The sequence below is a fragment of the Petaurus breviceps genome, unplaced genomic scaffold (genome assembly GCF_028583685.1).
Source record: "Petaurus breviceps papuanus isolate PSGF00001 unplaced genomic scaffold, PetGlider_PUasm1.0 229, whole genome shotgun sequence".
Classification (NCBI taxonomy): domain Eukaryota; kingdom Metazoa; phylum Chordata; class Mammalia; order Diprotodontia; family Petauridae; genus Petaurus; species Petaurus breviceps.
The window spans coordinates 25,140,634-25,163,201 of record NW_027185903.1 but is presented as its reverse complement, the minus strand read 5'-3'; the positions used below and the strand labels follow the sequence as shown (position 1 = coordinate 25,163,201).

General features: G+C 36.8%; 1 protein-coding gene across 2 annotated transcripts in view; it reads right to left on the bottom strand.

The window, feature by feature from the left end:
• IPO11 (importin 11) overlaps positions 1-22,568 on the bottom strand; it is a 230,997-nt gene that overhangs the window by 7,990 nt on the left and 200,439 nt on the right. For both annotated transcript variants that reach the window (XM_069096384.1, XM_069096383.1), the window contains one exon: positions 22,220-22,304. In XM_069096384.1, coding sequence (XP_068952485.1) covers positions 22,220-22,304 — 85 coding nt within the window. The remainder of the gene's footprint in view (positions 1-22,219; positions 22,305-22,568) is intronic.

Below are 22,568 nucleotides of genomic sequence, written 5' to 3'. Positions count from 1 at the left end.
ATCTATCTATCTATCTATCTATCTATCTATCTATCTATCTATCTATCCATCCATCCATCCATCCATCCATCCATCTATCTACTAGTCTCTCTCCTGAGCTCCATTTTAGACTACCAACTATTTGATACTTCAAATTGGAGTCTTCTCAAAACCAACATGTTCAAACCAGAACTCAATTTTTTCTCCTCTGTCCCCAAACCCACCACTCCATCTTACTCTATAACTCTCAAAGCCATCAACACCATACTTCCAGATACCCAGATTTGCAAATTTAGTGTTGTATTTGACTCTTTGATCTTATTCACCCCACATATCCAATCATTTGGTAAATTTTGTGATTTATTTCTTTACAAGAGCTCTCATATACATGTCCTCTTTAATCACACAGCTATATAACTCTAATTAAGGACCTTATCACCTCTTGACTATACTATTGCAACAGTCTTCTATTGGACCTTCTGTCTCAATTCTCTCATTACTCTAATTCTCCACACTACTGTCAAATCCATTCTCCTAAAGCATAGATTAGGCCATGTCATACCCCCCTGCCCAATACATTTCAGCATATTCCTCAAGAATACAAGTTCATAATCTTTTTTGTGTCATGGCCCCCACCTTGGCAAACAAGTGAACCCTATGAAACACTTCTCTGGATAGTTTTAAACACATAAAATAAAAAATAAAGATTACAAAGGAAATGAAAGGTTAACGAAAATATATTAACTTTTTTTCTCTATCCAATTTAATGAACTCCTTGAAAATTATCCAAGGACCCTAGGTAAAAACTCCTGCTCTGGGATCACATATAATTTCCTCCACTTGACATTTAAGGCTTTTCCCAATCTGACCACTTCTTATCATTCCAATTTTCTTATGCATTATTCTTCTCCAAAAACTCTACAACTCAATCACACTGCCCTACCTGCTGTTTCTCACATATGATAGTCCATCTCCAATTCTCATCCCTTTATGCCAGCTATCCCTCATACCTGAAATGCTCTACCTCCTCACCTCAACCAATTAAGAGTCCTTGGCTTCCCTTAAGATTCTCAGCTTAAGCACTTAGCTGCTAGGGCCTTCCTCTATAAGGCTAAATCCCTTCTATTCTGCATTTATGATGACGCCTGGCACATAGAAAGTGCTGAATAAATGCTTGTTGATTGACTGACTGGTACACAAATCATTCCATAAATTGCTCCTCTAATTTTCCAACATTATTACAGTCTGAATTTTAGGCCCCTGGCATTTATCATATGTTCCCAGGTTCCCCAAAAAGAACAGATGGGCATTTTAATTTGTCTCTAATTCATTGCTGCTACAGAAAGTGCTACTATAAATATATTGATGCATATGGGGCTTTTCTTTTTATCAATAACTTTCTTGGAGTATATACCTGGCAGTGAAATCTCTAGGTCAAAGGGTATGGATGCATACGAGACTAGGTTTTGAAGAGTTTTAAATGTCAAAGAAAGGAGTCTATATTTGCTGTTACAGGTAAAGTGAGAGCCCCTACAAGTTGGCTGAGTAGGAAAAGTAATATGTTCACACCCTCGCTTTAGGAAACCCACTCTGGTGGCTGGGTGGAGGACAGATTGGAGATAGACTTATGGCAGGGAGACCAATTAGGAGGCTACTATTACACACCTCTCTGTTGTACTTATTACACTTAGCTATACAGTGCATTTTATGTTACTGCCCTATTAGACTATAAATTTCCTAGCAGCCATGTCTTACTGAAATTTTGAGTACTTGCTTAACATATTTTGAATGAACACTGAAAAATAAGTAAAGCCAAGAACAATAAAGATTATATGTAGCTCCAAATACAATCTAATGAATATCAATGATAATTAGGTTAAAAAATCTGGCAACTTTGTATCTTTTAAGCGGGCAGCCTAGGTAGTGTAGTATATATAGACTGCTGGGCCTGGAGTAAAGAAGACTTCTCATCCTGAGTTCAAATCTGCCTCAAATACTTACTAGCTGTGGGACCCTGGGTAAGTCACTTAACCCTGTTTGCCTCAGTTTCCTCATTTGTAAAATGAGCTGGAAAAGGAAATGGCAAGCCATTCCAGTATCTTTGTCTTGAAATCCCCAAATGGGGTCACAAAGACGTGTACACAGTTGAAAATGACTAAACAACAAATCTTTAACTACTTTAACTGGTTTTCATAATTATCAGTAAAAATCTCTTCAAAAACTTAAAAATATTTCATGTTTGCTTAAAGTACAGAAAGAAGAAACTTTGAAACTCTAGACTGTGCTGGGGAACCAGTGGTCTTGAGGTTACATGTTCCCCATCCCTGCATGTAGCCTATTCTGCCTTGCATGTGACAAAAAAGAAATCCAAAGAGAAGAAATAGTAGCTGTTGGGAGGTAGTAGGCCAACTTTTGGTGGGGGGGGGAGAGAGCAGAAAAGAAATGAAGCAAAGAAAGGTAAGTCAAGCAAGGATGAAGGTTTATAATGATTTATAATGGAGATTTATAATGATATGATGCCCAGTGACTCTGTGCCCTGAGAGGAGTGCATTATTTAATTTACAAAAGGAACTTTCCGATGTTTACTTTTACTTAATTTATAAAAATATTCATTTACATTCAAATTTTCTACAACATATCCATTTCAGTAACTGAAGCACAACTGTACACATATTAAATATTTAATAATCAGAACGTTTATATTTCAGGGGAAAAGATTTAAACACGAAATGAAGATAAAAAGAAACATTATATTCTGATTGGATGATTACTTATAGAACTAGCATCACAACTGAAAATAGGGGAAGAACAGAAGAGAAATGGCACCAAAGAAAATGTTATAAAAAAATCTTAAACAAACTTCATAAATTAGATAAAATGATCTATTTGAGAGGGAATACATATACTTTCAATATTTTTTAAATTTCACCCGTATCATTATTCAGAAAATGTAGTTACGTTCACTGTTCAGCTTAACTTTTAGCATCCTCCTGAGTGCACATCAAAGTAATATTATTTACCATTAATAAATCACCTTCCCTACAGCTCCTATCCAACAAACACAAATGTCAGCAAACATATTTCACCAATACCAATTCTGCAGCTTCCTGTCAAAAAATACAATAAATCTAGAGACGGAAGAGAAATAAGAATTCGTCTAGTCCATCCTATCCCTAACCCCACCCCCACCCCCTGCCAATACTTTACAGAGGTGAAAATGGAAGCCCAAAGAGGTTCAGTGACAGGATTCCACATGACTCCAGTTTATCAGTCTAACTACAGAAAATGAAAACGTATGTGTGTGTGTGTGTGTGTGTGTGTGTGTTTCAGAGGAGAGGCAGGGAGAGGGAGGGAAGCAAGGAGGAGAAAAGGAAGAACCCAGGACAGTTATAATGGAATTTCTTTTTGCAATATAAATTTCATCTTTGGTAGTATTACCAAAGTTCCCCGTATATTCATTTATTTCTGTATGTAACCCCTACTGAAGCGGCTGAATGATTTGGACATTGTAAATAAGAAACTTCTATAACAGCACCTGCTCCCTTCAATCTTTCTCTCCACTATGCCAATCATCTCTGTGATTCAAGTAACTGAAATGACTAGGCAAATCTTGTAATCTCAACTCTCTTGGTAAAACTGCTCCACAAGGTCAAGTTATCACGTAAAGGACTAAAAAGTACAAGTACTACAAGTAGGAAATGAGGAAGGTAAGGAAGAGAATGGAGCCAATGCATTAATCTACTTCAAAAAAGTCACATCATTTTGTCAAATATCAACTATCAAGAATTTACAAAAACATTGAGAATGATGGAAAGAAATAAAGGAGTCAAATATTTCCATCTTGACTATATGCTGATAACATGATATTTATTCTAGAAACTAATTGTGTATGTACCAAGTTTTCTAACATTTCAGATGATGTTACAGAGAGCAAGGACTGTCTGTTGACTCTTTGTGTATTCCCAATGCTTACCAGAGGGCCTTGGTGCTTCATAAATGCTGACTGATTCCATAAACACTTGAGCTAAATTTTCTAGAATGTTTTCATTTCATTGGATATTTTTTTTTCTTCTTTTAGACAATGGAGTCAAGTGGCTAAATAAGTGCAGGGAGATCTTTAGAGATTTGAGAAAATCATGGAGAAAGTTGGCAGCTATAAATAGAAGGCAGGGTTCCTGCTTGGAGGGAGGCATTAAGAAAGACAAAGTGTACCACCGCTCCCTCCCCCCGACTCAATGGATTCTGGCTTTGCAATCCAGATAGTTGGAGATTTCATCATAAACTACACATGCTTTTATTCACCCTCTATATGGCAACTTTCCTTAAAATTGATAACAATGATAAAAATTGTACTTATATTAAGTAAAGGGTTGTTAGTTGATAGAAAATGTACAACTCATTGTTTGAATATGTTATTTATATATTTATGTGATTATCTATACCTGAGGAAAAAAGAACTGGCTGAACTATGTCACCTTATTTGCAAGCAAGGCACCGTTACTCACCTGATGTCTGTACAATGAACTAATCTCTAATGATGAAATTTAAAGGTGACTTATAACTTAAAACAAGATGTAAAAAAAACCGACCTATTTGATACCTGGCTCACAATTTTTCTATTCTCCCCAACTCCTGCCATCATACGGAGGTGCTTAACATACATATCGATTCTCCCTCAAAAATTATTCAGTTCCTCAATCTACTCAATTCCCATTCTTCACCCATTTATCCTGGCTTCATGAAAAGATGGTCATACCCTTGATCTGGCAGTGTCAAGTGCTTACTGATGTATCACCTCTAAATTCAAAATTATCCAACCAAAATCTACTGGCTTTCGCCTCTCCCTCTGCCCTCCTTTACAAAACTGTACTAATTATTAAAAGAAAAATCTGACAGAGAAGTCATCTCAATGAGAGAAATAAGTAGTGGAGTTTCAGTTCTGCAAGCATAATATTACATTAAGAGGAACACAGGATCAGGTAAATACAGAATATGAGGAAGGAGAAGAGAGGGAAAAGGGAATGAGTTTATATAACACCATTCATGTGCCAGGCACTGTGCAAAGAGTTTTTCACAAATATCACCTCATTTGATCTCCACAACAATCCTGAGAGGTAGGTGCTATTACTGTCATCACTATTTTACAGCTGAAGAAACTGAGGCAAATAAAGTTTAAGTAACTTCATCTGGATCAACATAGCTGGTAAGTGTCTGGGGTCAAACTTAAACTCAGGTCTTTCTGCAACCCTTCCTGCAGACAGGAGTTTTACATGCTTCTCTACTCTTCTTCTAGCTGCCTTGGAGGAAAGGAAGGAATGTAAAACAAATGTGAAAGAGAAAAAAGAATATCAATGTTGATAAGCTAAAATCCTAGGATAATAGTCGGTCAATAAATTTAGTGGATAGAGCACTGGGCCTGGAGTCGGGAAAACCCAAGTTCAAATCTAGCCTCAGATACTTCCTAGCTGTGTGACCCTGGGCAAGTCATTTAACCTAGGAACCACTGGATAAGGAAGCAAGCTATTCTAGTATCTTTGCTAAGAAAATTCCACGGACAGGTGATCCATAGGGTCACAAGGAGTCAAACATCACTGATCAGTTGAACAAGAAGAACAATAAACGTGCCAGACACTGTGTTAAATGAGTGCTGAGGAAACCAAAAAAAGCAAAAACAGTCTGTCTGTCTGTCTGTCTGTCTCTCTCCACCTCCCTCCCTCCCTCCCAGTTTCCTGGGAACAACATATAAACGGCTATGTAAAAACAAGTAATAAATATGCAGGATAAATTAGAAATAATAAGCAGAGGGAAAGCACTAGTATGAAGGAGGATGAGGAAAGGCTTCTTGTAGAAGCCTTGTGGGGATTGTAGCTGCGGCTTGAGGGAAGCCAGGAGGACAAGAGGAAGACACAGAATATCAGGCCTGGGGGACAACGTTCAATGGTGGAAAATGTTCAGATTCAGGAGAGAGAGTGGTTTGTTTGAGGAATAGCAAAAATCAATGGGTTGTAGAGTACAAGGGGATGATAAAGTATAAGAAAACTGGTAAGGTTATGAAGTGCTGTGAATGTCAAACGGAGAATTTTATATTTGTTCCTTGGGGTGTTTTGCTACTGAGTGAAGGGCAAGGGGCTGACATAAGCAGATCAGCTGACTGAAGTCATCAAGTAAAGTAGTATACAGACAGAAAAGGAACCAAGATGGAGCTCTGAGGAAAACCCATGTTCAGCAGGTATGACCTAGATGATGAAGATTTAGCCAAGAGTAATAGGGTAGGAAAAGAACTAAGAACAAAAATCTAGAGAAAAGGGAGAACCATCCATGTCATACCCACTAAGTGTTCCCCACAGCCCTGTCCTGGGTCCTTACTCATTTTCTCATTTTATTAGTAAGACCATTAACTTCAAAAGATTTAATTATCCTTTCAATACAGGTGATTCCCAAATCCATGTATCTAGTTCTAGTCTCTCTCCTGAGCTCCAGGTTCTCTATCACCAACTGTAAATTAGATGTCCTATTGGCATCTCAAACTCCCAACAAGACCAAAAGAGAATACATTCCCAACCAAATCCTCCCCTTATTTGAACTTGACTATTTTTTTTTTTAAAGCAATTGGGGTTAAATAACTTGCTCAAGGTTACACAGCCAGTTATTATTTCTGGGTGTGGTGCTGAGTATCTGAGCCCGGATTTGATCCAGGTCATCCCGACACTGGAGCCGGTGCTCTTACTTGCTGTGCTACCTGGCCGCCCCATGACTATTATTTTTGAGGTCACCATCTTCATCTTCCTACTCATAGTCTAGAGCTGGAAGGGACCTTACAGGTCATCTAGTCCAATCCACTCATCTTAGAGATGAGGAAACTGAAGCCTATAAAAGTTGTTGATTTGTCTAAGGTCACACAATACCAGCTGTCTGTCTGCAATCTTAGTATCTTCCTCAACTTCAAACTCATCCCACATATTCAATCAGCTGACAAATCTTTTCATTTCTACCTTCACAACATCTTTTCATATTGCCCCTTCTCTTCACTCATAGAGCTGCCACCCAAGTTCAGGACCCCATTGCCCTGTAACACCTTGACCACTACAATTGTCTTCTAATTCATCCTCTCTCAATTCAAGTCTCTCCAACTCCACTCCATCCCTCACGTAGTTGTTAAAATATTTTTCCTATCACATAATCTTTCTATTCAATAAACTCAAATAGCTCTCTATTATAAAGTCCTCTGTTGGCATTCAAAACACTTTAATACCTGGCTCCTCCATATCTTTCCTTACATTTTACACCCTTCTAAAAACACTATGATACTGCTATACTTTATTTCCAATTTCTCTGTCTTTATACTGCCTGATCCCTGTAATGCTATCCTCCCTAGAATCCTGGGTTCCTTTAAAATTCAACACAAATGTCACCTTCTTGCAGGAAACCCTTCCCAGTTCCTCCAGATGAGTGACATTCTCTAGTTTCATCCCAACTACACTCTATAGCTCCTGTACGTGCCTAATTACCACCATGAAAAGGCAATATCCTTGAAGGTAGGGATTAATTCTACCTTTTTTTGTATCCCTAGCAATTAGCCTGGTACCTGGCCCATAATTAATAAATATTTACTCCTTGATTCTGTCCAGTACTCCATACAACAGGGCATCTTGTTTGTAAGAAAATGGACCAGGAGGCAACTGCTGGTGCTAGAATAGATCCTAACTCATACAAATACCACTTTATTACTTTTTATTAAGGTACAATTGAGAAAATGTATAAGTACACACACACACACACGCACATTTGGATATACAAAGTCCCCAATAGATGAATATAGAATGCCTGTGTAGATAACAAAGAATCATTCAAAATATCTGGATAGAAAAACTGATTGAACACAGACATCTAAGTTATTGTTAGAAGGGTGGAAAACACTTTATTCAAGAGTAAAAATGTGAGGCAGCTAGGTGGTGCAGTGAATAGACTACCAGCCCTGGAGTCAGGAGGACCTGAATTCAAATCTGGCCTCAGACACTTAACACTAGCTGTATGACCTTGGGCAAGTCACTTAAACCCCAACTGCCCTGCCTTCCTCCCTCCGAAAAGACCAAAAAAAAAAAAAAAAGTAAAAATGCTCATATGTGAGATACAAAAGTCATCTACAATTCAATTACACATTTATTAAGTGCAAAATAAGCACAAGGCACCATGCTAGGTACAAAAACAAGTCTAACATCCCTGACAAAGAGGACCTTATATTTTACTGAGGAGATAAAATATAGCTAAATGCAAAGTAATTTCAGAAGTAACTTCAATAACTTTTCTCTCAGGCAGGCTCATAAAAGATTGAGACTTGAAGAATGGTAGTAATCAAAGTGATAAAATACTGCACTGAAGACAGGGGGAACACAAAGGCAATGAGTCAGATAACAATAACATGTCAAGGAAAAAACTATTAGGCCAGTTTGGTGGGAACTTTGAGTGCATGAAAAGGAATGCTATGAAATAATGCTAGAAAGGCAGGTGGTAATCAGAATGGGGAGGATTTTCATACCTTGTCATGTACTAAATATGCAAAGATGAATTAAATTGCTCTGAAACATGAATTAAAATGAATACGTGAAGCAGTTTGGAGTTTTTATAAAAGTTTCATTTATTATGCATTCTTATAAGTATAGTGTTATCTTCCAGCAGCAAATAGGAATAATATGAATAAGTATTCAATTTATAAAACCAAAGAGTATGTGAGGCGTTAAGGGCCTCTAAAACAAATGTTTTCTATATGTAATTCAAAAAGTTGATAATTCTGTCCAGTAATAAAAAAAACATGATTACCTCAAAAACAACATTTCCTATGTTCTATTTGTTTATTATTGCATTAATAAATGAACAAAGAGGGAAATGGATTTCAACAAATTAATTCCACTTACAAAGAGAAAGTTATAATTTGGAGAGAGCAGTGCCATAAAAACCTAGAAAAAAAGAAAGTACTGTATTTGAGAGAACATTAACAGTCTCAAATGCTGCCACTAGGTCAAGAAAGATAAGGACTGAGAAAAGGCCACTGTAATTGGCAATTAAGAAATAATTGCTGACTTGAGAGAGGGCAGTTTCAGTGGAATAGTGAGGTCTGAGATGAGACTGCAGAAGAGACTGAGAGGAGAGGTAGAGGTACCTAGTTTAGTCGGCTTTCTGAAAGAGAGTAGATAATAAGTGGAGAGATATAGCATAATACCTAACAAGAAAGGTCTGAGAAAATGAGGAATTTTAAAGGACAGGTAGACTTCACTGGGTTTTTAGGAAGCAAAAAAAAAGCCAACAAAGATTGAAGATAAAGTTCTGATATCCAAAATATATAATGATGATATAAAAGATATGTAAAATATGTAAGTCCAAAAGCCATTCCTCAAAAGACAAGTGGTCAAAGAATATAAGCAAATAGTTCTCAAAAGAAATGAAAACTATTGAGAATGTTCTAAAGCAATGATCATAAAAGAAATACAAATCAAAAGAATTCTGAGGTTTTACCTTAAACAGAAAATTTATAAACATTAAAAAAAATCCAAGAAGTCTATTTTGAATGGGCTGTAGAAGACAGACTATAATAATTCACTGTTGATGACTCTGAGAATTAAGTCTAATCAGTCTGTAAAACACTTTAGAATTATGCTATGAAAATGTTCACATCCTTTGATCTAAAGATCCAATTGCTAAACTTAAAATGCCAGAATTAGCTCCACAATTTAAAAAAACCTGCAAAATATACTTACAGCAGCACTTCTTGTAGTTACAAAAAATGTAAACTTAATCAGATGCCCAGAGATTAGGAAATAAAAAGGCAAGCTGTGGTTCATGGATGGAATGAAATATTATTATGCAGTAAGAAACTAGGAATTTGAAGAATACAGAGAAGCATGGAAAGACTAGATGCAAACTACAGTAAACAAAGTCAGAAAAACAATATGAACAATGTCTAAAAAAGTGTAGAGAGAAAGACTACCACAAAACAGTGGAACATTAATACTGAGAGATTATAAAGAGCAAGCTTGACCTCAAACAAGAGATATTGAAAAGACACTTCTGCCTAGCCCCTTTGCAGATGTGGGGCCCCACAGGTATGGAACACTGTACTGGAACTGGATCTTTTGCAATGCATTAATCAGTTTTGCCAGTTTTTTTTTTTCTCTTCCCCATTTTCCTGTTTACTTTCTTTAAAAAATATTTCTTGTAAAAATGTCTCTCTGGAAGGAGAGGGAAGAATATGGAGGGGAAAGCAATAAAAAACTATTACATTAAAAAACACCACCACCACTAACTAAGGAACACAGGAGGGAAAGAAAATGCATGGGGTATGCCTGGATACCCCAAGAAAACATTCCTACCCATATATCCTGGGACCACTGGGAGTGCTCCCCCAAGATGTGTTGACAACCCATCTAATTGTATGTTCCATAAAAGGTGTTTCTAAAATAACTAAATCAACAACTATAAAAAAAACAAATGGAATTTAACTAAATAATTCCACTTATTGAAAGATAAGCAAATCATCAACAGGTGGTTTTAATTACAAAGGAAAAGATGAATTTTTGAACTCAGGTCCTCCTGACTCCAGGGCTGGCGCTCTATTCACTGCAGCATCTAGCCTCCAAGGAAAAGTTGAATTTTTAATTTGAAAGTTTAAAAGTTTGTAATAATTTATAATAACAAACTAAAAGAAGAAAGGAACTCTTTCCATCTGGGTCATATTGTAGTGACTCAAATGTTAATTAAGTATTTTGAACCTCTAAAGTCCACTATGACTGCAAATGAGAAGAAAAGCATTTGCTGCTCTTACTTTTTAATGACCTAGCAAAAATATTGCCAAAAAAACCCGTAAAGTTTTCTTATCAAACTGGGCCATTTGGTCACTAACACACAGTATGAATTCCATAAAGGAGAGAGTATAAGAATTAAGTAAAACAGGAACCCACATAACAAACTAAAGTACCGTTTTGTATCGAATTCCATATTCTTGGTTTCTACTGGAAATTAAGGACAAAAAAAGGAGAAAGCACACTGTAGTGAGGTAGTCCAAAACTAGTCTGGATGCTTTTAACCTTGCCTTGATTACACAGTACTCCCAAAGAAATCTTGTTCCACTATAAAACTCACTATCCAAAGGGAAGGTACAACTTTGCCAAGGCGAATACACATTGGTTCATCACTATATAAGGTTTTTCTCCACATCCTCAAAATTCCTTATTCTGTATTCACTTATCTATGCAAATTGTTGGCTTTCTAGAAAGAATGAGCACAGGGATTATTTTATTTTTCAGAAATCATGAAGAAAAAGTTTTGATTTGGTATCCCCTATGCCTAATATAGGATATAACACACAACAGTCACTTAATACTTATTGCTTGATTATTTTCATCCAGCCTGATGATTTCATGGGAACAGGATTCTTCAAGTGAGGAAACCAATCAATGCGGATCAAACAACAGTACATCAACCTGCAATCTGAAGCTAACACCCTGAGACCTAAGAGGTTAAGTAACTTGGCCCAAAGTTAAAATAAGATTCGAACTCTTATTTTCCCAACTCTAAGGTCAAAACACTATCTACTATTTATATCACATTGCTGTGAAGTGCCCATCAGAAATTATACAACAAAGCCCCCTAAAACCTGCCAGAAGGGGCCCCTACCAGGGTCCCTGGAAACCACCTGATAGGCCATAATAGTGAGGGAACTTTTCACCTGTGTTGCTAGAAATATACCCCAGCTACAAGTCTGTTCTTGTTAGCCCAGATACAAGTCTGTTCTTGTTAGGTACCTCAGATTTTACTAGAAATGGTACCCCTTCCCTTGGAACCACATTTTGTTGATTAGCAACACCTAGCTCTATAAAAGTATACCTTTCAGAAGATTCAATGCTGTCCTCCCTATTGAGGAGGCAGTCACCAGCTGGTTAATAAACACTCCTAAATTATAATTGGCTTTGCTGTCCTGTTATTTCTTGGATGTCCACTACAGCTGCTCCATTATCCTTATCATTATTTTCTCCATAGACTACTCAGACTCAAGTTTCCAGTTAAGTGACTTGCATTATCATTGTCTTCTGACAAAAAATAAGAAGTTCTTGCTATGATACTACATCACCTCAGTTAACCATCTACTCTAATGGATCCAGTCCATTCTCTTTTTAGGAGTTTCTAATTCATATCTTAATATTTTTTAAGTTAATAAAAAACCTATAAAATTATGATGACCACTTGCACTAAATTTCAGTTTTAATGAGAGTAATCTTAAAAAGGTCACAAAGATGAAAGTAAAATTTATTAAGTAGTTTTACTAACAGCATCAGTTGAGGGATCAGAAAGCAAAATTTCCCTACATGATAACTATTAATAAATCTGTATTTGAAATTTTCAATTGAAGGTTTTTTTTTTCTTTCAGTGATTTTACTGTGCTCTGGTTATTATGCCACACATAATCATTAATAAACCTGTACAAGTTTATGTTCAACACAGATATTCATTTCTAATTACTTTGCAGGTAATGACTAAAAAGTCATATTGTCAAAGCACAGACAATTAGAAAATAGAAGAATAAAAAGTGAAATGCTATAATTTCAATGAAATTATCTTCAATGCTCTTCTTTAGTACTGAGTTAATATAAAACATGGTGTATAAAATAGATGGATAATCAGGATTTCAAAAGATGTAGCTAGTAGGAGTTGAATAATCAGTGATAATTATTAATAATTTATCTGTATTGTTATTTTTAATTTGCCTCCTGGTAAGTGGGAGGAAGTTTCAAGGCCAGAATGGATGTGGGGTCCTAAGGACCTTGAATATGTTTTTGCAGATTCACAAGTTAGAGGGATAACAAAATCAAAATGTTCAACTGAAAGTAAGTAGCATGTGTGTATTGCACTGCCAAATCTTGACATATCCCAAGCTGTTTTTTTCTAGGTGGCAATGATCAGCATTGAATTCAATTCAATTACAAGTAGGTCCTACTTAGTGTATCTAGGTTCATGTTGCATATTTCCACTGGGCTAAAACCTATTTCCATATTTTACATAGTTATACCTTCAAATAGTGTGAATTTGAATACTTGATCATTTTTCAGGGGATTAATTATTTGTGCTAATTTCCCCCTGTAACACAGTCTGCCCCAGGCTCTCTCCCATTTAATCAGTCAACTAATAAATATTTCGCCTATATACAAAGAAACAAATATATGAATACATATATATGTATACATATACATATATATATATATATATATGAGAAGAAAAAGCAGTTTAAAAGGAGAAAGAAATTCTCTTAACTTTTCCTTGATTGCCTGAATCAAATAAAGGCACAAAGGATCATACATAGATTTAGAATTGGAAGGGACCTCAGGACCTTGAATGGGACCTTGAAGAGAGAGAAAAGCTACTGAGAGCAGGTACAATTATAGCTGGCACCCATAGGGGATTCATTTAGAGAGCCATCATCCCCTCCCCCTCCTCATGCACCCAACTAACTTAACAATGCAAGAGGAAAGGACAATGTATTTTGTCAGTTTAGCTATTCCAGAACAACAGGTACTTCAACAGTTGTTAGATACATACTTCTTTAAAGGAGAACTAGCAGCTCTGGTGTGAGGGCTTGCTGAGCCTTCTGCAATGCTGCTCATTCACCTTTGGTGTCCAATTCTCACCCAACTCTTACCTTCCACTCCAAGAAGCTACGGTATGCACAGTGGCTACACCCCAGTAAACCATTTCAGCAAACAGGCTAAACCAGGCTGAAGATAACTAAGATGTCTCAAACCTAACCAAACACATGAAGACTTCCTCTGACAGAATGGGCAGCTGAAAACAATTCATTCCAATAGCTATGAAAGCAGCAGAAGCAGGAGCCATAGAGATGCTTACAGCTTGGCTAGACACTGAAGATGCCAAGGTCATCCAATATATCCCAGGCCATCGCCAATGGTCCTGACTTTTGCTTTGCCACTGGACTTTGATAACTCTAGAAGAGAGAGTGAAACCAATGACTTTGCACAACTCTGTCTTAAGTCCAATTTATGTGAAAATCAAGATATCACCTATACCATTTTATCTATGTCAAAGTCCTGTGGCAACAGGCAAGTGCTGAAGCAGCAGGTACACATACACTTACAGCTCAACTCATGACCCTGTACAAGTGGCTCAGGCCATACGATCAAAGGCCCCTGGTCTGCTTACTGTGGCAGGCAGAGATCATACCCTGAGGTTGAAACACACACACACAAAATGCATAAAAACTTTTGAAAAGATGATTCTACTAATCATAGAAATGTGGAATGTGGCACACTTATGAACAGCATAAAATCCAGTAGAACTGAAAGACAAACAGCTCTTACTGAGAGAGAGCTCAGCAGGCATCACATTCAAATAACAGCCCTAAGTAAAACTGAAGTCCTTTCTCAAGCGAAATCGCCAAGCATTCAAACGGTCGCAGAGAGCCTATCTCTGATGTGCTAGCCACACTGTTAGAATGCCAAACACAGATTTGCCTAAAAGACCATTTTACAGAGAACTCACACAAGGCAAGCTCACATGGAGGTCAGAAGAAGTGATACAAGGACCCTCAAAATTTCTCAGGAGAATCAATTGTGTAGCATGGGAGAAACTGGCAAAAGACCACCCAGCATAGCGTGCCTCCATCAAAGAAGGCATTGTGTTTTACGCATTATTTATGCATTATTCCTATAAGTGAAACAGAATTGCAGAGCCTTCCAAACTCACATCGTCACAGTCAGACACACTATATCATGACTCCAACATAGTGATGTCATTTTAGCATTCTTCGAGAAGGAAGGGCAGCCACCACCAACATACACACTTCCCTTCATGGCAATTTGTGTTTTGCTTTTTGGAGGGGGGAAGGTAGGGCAACTGGGGTTAAGAGACTTGCCCACGGTCATATGACTAGTTTTGTATTAAGTATCTGAGGTGGGATTTAAACTCAGGTCCTCCTGACTCCAGGGCCGGTGCTCTAGCTCTATTCATTGTGCCACCTAGCCGCCCTGCCCCCGTCCCATGGCTATTTTAAGGCAGTGATTCTTAAAATAAAAGAACGACTGAGGCTTGTGAAGATCATCCACAGAATGGTCTTTTGTAGCATAAATGGGTATAGTATGATAGCATTTCTATTTTTTATTTATAATATAAAATAAAATTTACATGTGACAATTAATAAAAAGGCATATATCACCTCTATCAAAAGCAACAGTAATCTTTCTATTACATTTTTTCCTGGTGGCAGATGTGATCATATAGGAGGGATGGTTATATAATAAAGGTCCACAGATGAAAAAAAATGTGTGAACCAATACTTTAAGAAATATCGTCATCAATTAATATTTTTCATTCTCTCATTCTACCCTGTTCAGCATCCCTATCTTGGGTCAATCAAATCAATAACCAGCAAGCATTAAAAAACCAACCAAACAAACAAACCACAAAGCCCAACTATCTCACTTGATCCTCACAACAATCCTGCAAGGAAGGAGCTGTTATTACCTTCATTTTCCAGAATAGGAAACAGAGGCAAACAGAGGTTAAGTGACTTGACCAGGGTCACACAGTAAGCGGCTGAGACTGTATTCTGACCTCAGGTCTTCCTGACTCCATGCCCACTGCTCTGTCCACTATGTCACATACCTGCTCACATGGTTATAGAAATTGTTTTTGAACAGTTATTAAAAAAATCTTCAAGTATGCTATGTCTGTCGAAAAGATATAACGAAGTAGAAGATTTTTAAAGATCTTTTAACATTAAACAAAAACAATATTAGATAATAAAGTAAATTAGCTGATATTTGAAAATAGCTATCTAGTTGTTTCATGGAAATATGTGTAATGAAAAGGAACAAAATAAATGTCAGAATAACAATTACACATACACTTACTACACTATATTTTGTAAGTACATTCAAAGCTAGGTAAATTTATATAACTATCCACTTAACCCCAAGTTGACTTCTTTTGAAAACTCAGCCCTTATCTGAACTATCATTTCTTTCCTCAATTGAAGTTTTTTTGTTTTTGTTTATCTTTAAACTGGACTTGTGATTCATCTCATAGAGTTCCTGATGACAAACTATCTTCCAGTATGGGAATTAAGCCACTGTTGTTCAGCTTGCAGTCTTGAGGATTTCCTGGGTCATTGGGATCACATGGCCAAAATGTCTCAGAAGGTGGAGCTGAACAGAGTTCTTCCAGATGCCGAGGCTTGGCCATACTACTGGTATTTCTACTGCCAACAATATCTGAATATTGTTGATGTTCATATAAAGCAAGGTAGCAACCAAATAAGTGGCATGAGGAAAGTAACCAATAATAATTACTACCTAGCACACTGGAGCCAATTATTTTGGTACAAAGATATGGTCTTTTTTTCTCTATATTTTTCTCTCAGTCATTCCACAAATGTTAATTAGATTCTCATAATGCTGATATCTATGGTAAGTGCTAAAATACGATAAGTACAATATGGAAAGGTAAGAGGTAGCCCCTGGCCTTCACAGTGTACATTCTAATGGCAGATATATTTTAAAGTGACAGGTAAGAAATCTATAAGTTTCTAGCTTTTTGATGGTAACTTTTTAAACACTGCTTTTACAGTTTAAAATTCTAAGTATTCTCAGATGGCCAAACATACCTATATTCAAATGTAAATATGGTACATTTTCTAAATGACTGAATCAATTTCCCAAAATTGTGTATTTTCACCAACAGTGCTCCCATCAATGAACAGCTGGTCAAGAGGTAATTATATGGCCAAGGGCACTTTTGTAGAGTTCAAATTTTTTCCATGTTACAACATATTTGTTTTTTACATACTTTGTGACTGCCAAGAAATTCCCTCTTTTTTTTCTTTTTGGAGAGGGGAAGCCAAGGCAATTGGGGATAAGTGACTTGCCCAAGGTTGCACAGATAGTAAGTGTAAGTAAGTGGCTGAGGCCAAATTTGAATTCAGGTCCTCCTGACTCCAGGGCTGGTGCTTTGTTCACTGAGCAACCTAGCCACCCTGAAATTTATTTTTTAAGTGAAAAAATTTTAATACTGACTTTTTGTTTTAAATAATTCATTCCTACCTGCCAATAAACATTTATTTATAATTTTTATTTTTCACTTGAAACAACAGCATAAGGCACCTTTAGATTATCTTCAAAAAAACTTTCTATTATTAAACATGTCACAATGTAAGAGTGACAATGCAGATTAAAAATAAACCAAATTGGTTCACAATTATGAAGTTTACATTGAAGAATCATACGTAATTCATACAAGGAATGAACAATGAAACTAATTTTGTGTTTTTAAAGCTATAAAGATTATAAACAGTATGTCCCTAAATAAATTTACTCAAATAATTTGCTATATTACCTTTAGAACATTACATAGCCTTTAGGCTCTGCATACATGATTTAGTGGCGTTAACAAGAATCTATATTAAAAGGCTAACAAGAAGAATGGACTTAAAAATAAGTACATAAAAAAAAGAGAATTTCTCTAAAGATGCTTATTGGTCATGCCTGTAATGATGGTAATAAATAACTTTAAAGTATAAGCCATAAATCATGTATGGACAAAACATATAATTCAATTCATATTTTTCAAAATGTATTATCCTACTGTTTTAAATGGGAATATTTTGGACATCGGGATGGCGGAGTGGAGGCAGGACCTCCGCAGGGCTCCTGCTTCCACCTTCCCCAATCCATGTAGAGGGGAACTATAAATAAACTTTGGAGCTACAGAGCCCATGGGATGGCACAGGGAGGCTGACCTCCTGCTGGAGACAGCCCGGCAGGCCAGAAGCAAGCGTCCAGCGCAGCGTTCTGGGAGCCAAGCCCAGGCCTCCAGGAGCTGGAGGAACTCCAGATCACCAGCAGCTGTGGCCATTTCCCGATTCCTCAACACATAGATGCAAAGGACAAAGTGAAAGGTCAGTGCAGTCTGGACTTTGGGACCAGTAGTTGGGAGTGCGTCAGCTTAGATGTCGTGCTGGTGCCAAGTGTAGGGGGATTAAGGACCAGTATGAGGGGTAATCGCTCTTGCTTTAACCTGCTTGGATCTGGAATTCAGTCTAGGGTGGAGGTCCTGGGGTGTGTGTCCAGCTTGCCAGACTGTGTGGAGGCCTCAGAGAGGGCACCCAACTAATACCTCCAGCAGCTGAGAAAACCCCAGCATTTGGGAAGAAAGCTCCCTTGTCTGGTGGCAGAGTCCTACTGTGGCAAAAAGCCCAGGGGTCAAGTGACTGAGGGGCAACATGAGCAGGCAAAGGAAGCAAAACAAACAGAAGACTCCAACATTAGACTCCTATTTTGGGGACAAAAAGGAGCAAAGCATGGAACAGCAGGAAGACAGTGAAGTCAGAACTCCTGCACCAAAAGCTTCAAAGGAAAATACAAGCTGGTTAGAGGCCATAGAGGACCTTAAGAAGCAGATAAGAGAAGTGGAGGAAAAATTGGGAAGAGAAATGAGAACAATGCAAGAAAATTACAAAATGAGAGTCAACAGCCTGATTGAGGAAAATAACACTTTAAAAAACAAACAGACTCAAATGGCAAAAGAGGCTCAAAAAGGCAATGAAGAGAAGAATGTCTTAAAAAGCTGAATTTGCCAGATGGAAAAAGAATCTCAAAAGCTCACTGAGGAGAATCATTGCTTTAGAATTAGACTGGAGCAAATGGAAGCTAATGACTTTATTAGAAATTAAGATGCTGTTAAACAGATCCAAACAAATGAAAGAATAGAAGGCAATGTGAAATAATCTCATTGGAAAAACCACTGACCTGGAAAATAGAACCAGGAGAGATAATTTTAAAATTACTGGACTACCTGAAAGCCATGATCAGGGAAAGAACCTAGAAATCATCCTCCAAGAAATTCTCAAGGAAAACTGCCCTGATGTTTTAGAACCAGAGGGCAAAATAGAGGTTGAAAAAATCCACCAATCACCTCCTGAAAAAGATCCCCAAAAGAAAAATCCTAGGAATATTATAGCCAGGTTCCGCAATTCCCAGATCAAGGAGAGAATATTACAAGCAGCCAGGAAGAAACAATTTGAATATTGTGGAAACACAATCAGAATAACACAGGATCTGGCAGCTTCTACACTGAGGGATCGAAGGGCCTGCAACAGGATATTCCATAGAGCAGAGGAGCTGGGATTAAAACCAAGAATCACCTATCCAGCAAAACTCAGTATCATCTTTCAGGGGAAAATATGGTAATTCAGTGGAATAGAGGACTTTCAAGTATTCTTAATGAAAAAACCAGAGTTGAATAGAAAATGTGACATCCAGATACAGGAAGCAAGAGAAGCTTGAGAAGGTAAATAGGGAAAAGAAATCATAAGCCACTGATCAAAGCTGAACTATTAACATTCCTACATGGAAAAAAGATAATTGTAATTGATGAAACTTTTCTCAGTATGAAAATAGTTGAAGGGAACAGAAATATATATATATCGGGTATACGGCATATGAATACATATGTGAATGTGTGTATATGTGTTTACAAGTATACATAGAGAGAGGGCACAGGACCAATTTAATAGGAAGGGATGATACTTAAAAGGGGAAATTAAGAGGTGAGAGAGGAATATAATGAGAGGAGATGGGGAGAGACAGAATGGGGTAAACTATCTCATAAAGAGGCAAGGGAAAAGAGTTACAATTGAGGGGAAGAATAGGAAGGCAAAAGGGAATGGGTCAACCTTATTCTCACTGAATTTGGCTAGGGGAGGGAATGCAATACACACTAAATAGGGTATCTCACCCTAGGAGAGTGGGGGGAGGAGGATGAGAGGGGGGATGATGGAAGGGAGGGCAGGCTGGGGGGGAGGGAAGTTGGAGGCACTCACTTTTGAAAAGGGATGGGATAGAAGTGAAGAATAGAACAAGTGGGTGGTGGGAAAGGAGGGAGGGAAATATAGTCAGTCTTTTACAATATATCTACTATGTTAATGTTTTGCATTAGCTACACATGTACAATCTATACTGAACTGCTTATCTTCCCAGTAAGGGTGGGTGACAAGGGAGGAAGGGAATGAATCTGGAATTCAAAGTTTTAAAATCAAATGTTTAAAATTACATATACATATATACTATTATTAATACTATCTTACATGTAATTGGGAAAGAAGATATACAGGTACTGGGGCATATAGATTCACCATGCCGTAACTGGAAAAGTCTAAGGGGATATGGGAGAAGATATGAGAGAGAGCAGATTGGAGGAAGGGATATCCTGTGGGACTGTTATTCTGGGGTGGGGGGTGGGGGAAAAAGTGGGAGAAAATTTGTAACTCAAAATCTGGAGGAAATTAATGATGTAAATCAGAAGTTAATAAAGCATTTGAAAAATGAAAAAAAAAAAGAAAATGTTTCTGAAATGTTTGAAAATAAAAGTAAAAGAGGCTGAAAAAAAATTAATGGGAATATTTTAAGGCAAAATTTAAGAAAAGGTTAGAACCCAAATAACTAAATATAAACTACAGTAGATGATACCTATTACTGGTGTAAATAATATTATAGGTAATATGAAAAGCAGAGTTAAATATTATACTTTTATAAGAGTTGACCTATAATTCTAATGAAGATACTCACAGTATGTATGTACCTTGGTTAAAAAAAAACTGAGAAGTGCCTAAGGAGGTTGCTGATTGTATAATGAACAGAATATCAAGTATTCACTTATAGGTTTCAATTCCTGTCTACATAAATGCTATGCATCTTCATGTCTTACTATATAGAGAAAAGAAAAGAGCAAAGTGCCCCCAAAGGGTTTCATTCTAAGTGAGAGAGGAAATAAAGTTCAGGCAAACTCATATCTGATTTTAATAGGATGGTCTCATTTTAAGGCCAGGCAGGTATTGTTACCATCAATATACACATATTTCCATGGGTATATTAACAACTGAGTATTTCATAAGAGTACAATGTTTTAAGGAGAAATAAGAAAAAGCACACGTGTGAAGGATAAAATCCCAAACAAAAAGGCAGTAGGGTAGAACAGATTAAAATAAATCCCAGGATATAAGAAAGTAGAAAAAGCTTAACAATATAGGCTGCAGGTTGAGGATGGAGCCCTTCAGAGTGCAGGTGTACAAATTCAAATGAACAAAGATCATGATTTGAATAGTAAGATCCTAAAAATCCAAACTGAATACACATTTTGCGTACCTATTATATGTACATTTGTATTTCAAAGTAAGTACTTGTAAACTCCAGACTCCAAATGACCTAACTGTTAAGACAATCTTTGTGTTTCTTGTACTTTTCCTTTTCTTTTTTTCCATTGTAAACTCAACAATCTTCAACAATCACAAACATTTCAAAATACAAAGGGAACAGGACAGACAGACTGCATAATTCTGAATTTTAGCCACACAGATTTTTTAATAAAGAAATATGGATACATGTTTAACAAAGTAGTAACAAATTTCTGTGTCCTGAAGCATTTCATTCCCTCTATTTTGAAACTGTATTATTGATGCTTTTTTTTTTTCACGTTTATCACTACCCACCAACCCACCAAATGCTCAGTGGAAGCTTGTCTTTACAACAGATATATACAGTCAAACAAAACAAGTTAACACATTGGCCATATATGAAAAGGTGTATCTGGTTCCATCAGAGAGAGAAGACATGTTCCATCACTGACTTTTACAAGTCATAATTAGTCACTGCTTTTTCTCTGTTTTTCATCAAATTTCATAATGAGACACAAAGCAACTTATTAGTAGGCATACATATTATAGGACATTAAAATATTTATGATGCACTTCAGAAAAATGGATTAGGAAGGAAATGTGAGAAGAGGGAAAACCAAGAATTTCAGTAAATTTATGAACACAATTCATAAATATTCAGTATAAAAAGGTCAAAACTCAGAATTGGAAGCAACTCCAGAGACCATTTAGTCTAAGTCATATTTGACCAAGAGTTTTTCCCATAAAACTCTGAGCAAATGCTCATTTGGCTTTGCTTGAAGACCTATTGTGAGGGAAAATCCACTCTCCAAAAGCATCTTACTTTTAGATAATTCTAAGTTTGAGTTCTCAATATCCTACTGTATTAAGAAATCATAATTACAATAACATTCAGAAAAAGATTTCTCACTTTTATGGATAAAAATCAAACTGTCACTCCCTCCCACCCCCAAGAGAAACTGCGTTAGAATATTTGCTAATGCATAACATTTGGAAGGACTTGTCGTAACTCACCATTTTCTTTCTCTTGTCCTGTTCTGTAGGTGGCTCCTCATCCTCTGTTACTTTGGGCTCTTCAAAATGAGACATCAACATGCAGCTAAAAATGTAATAAAAATTAGACATGGGCAATAAATCAAACTTAAGTGTTTTTAAATAGCTAACTCAAAAGTGTAACTATACAAAATTGTCACAAACATCTGATGTAACTAAGTGTAAATTAGGAAGTGACTATTCCTATTACATTAAGATTTTTTATTTAGTAATAATAATAATAAATCCTATACTATTTTGATTGTATTGATTTAATGAGAGCCACAAAATTTCCTTTGCGGCACTAAGAAGTTCACTTCACCCCCACTGG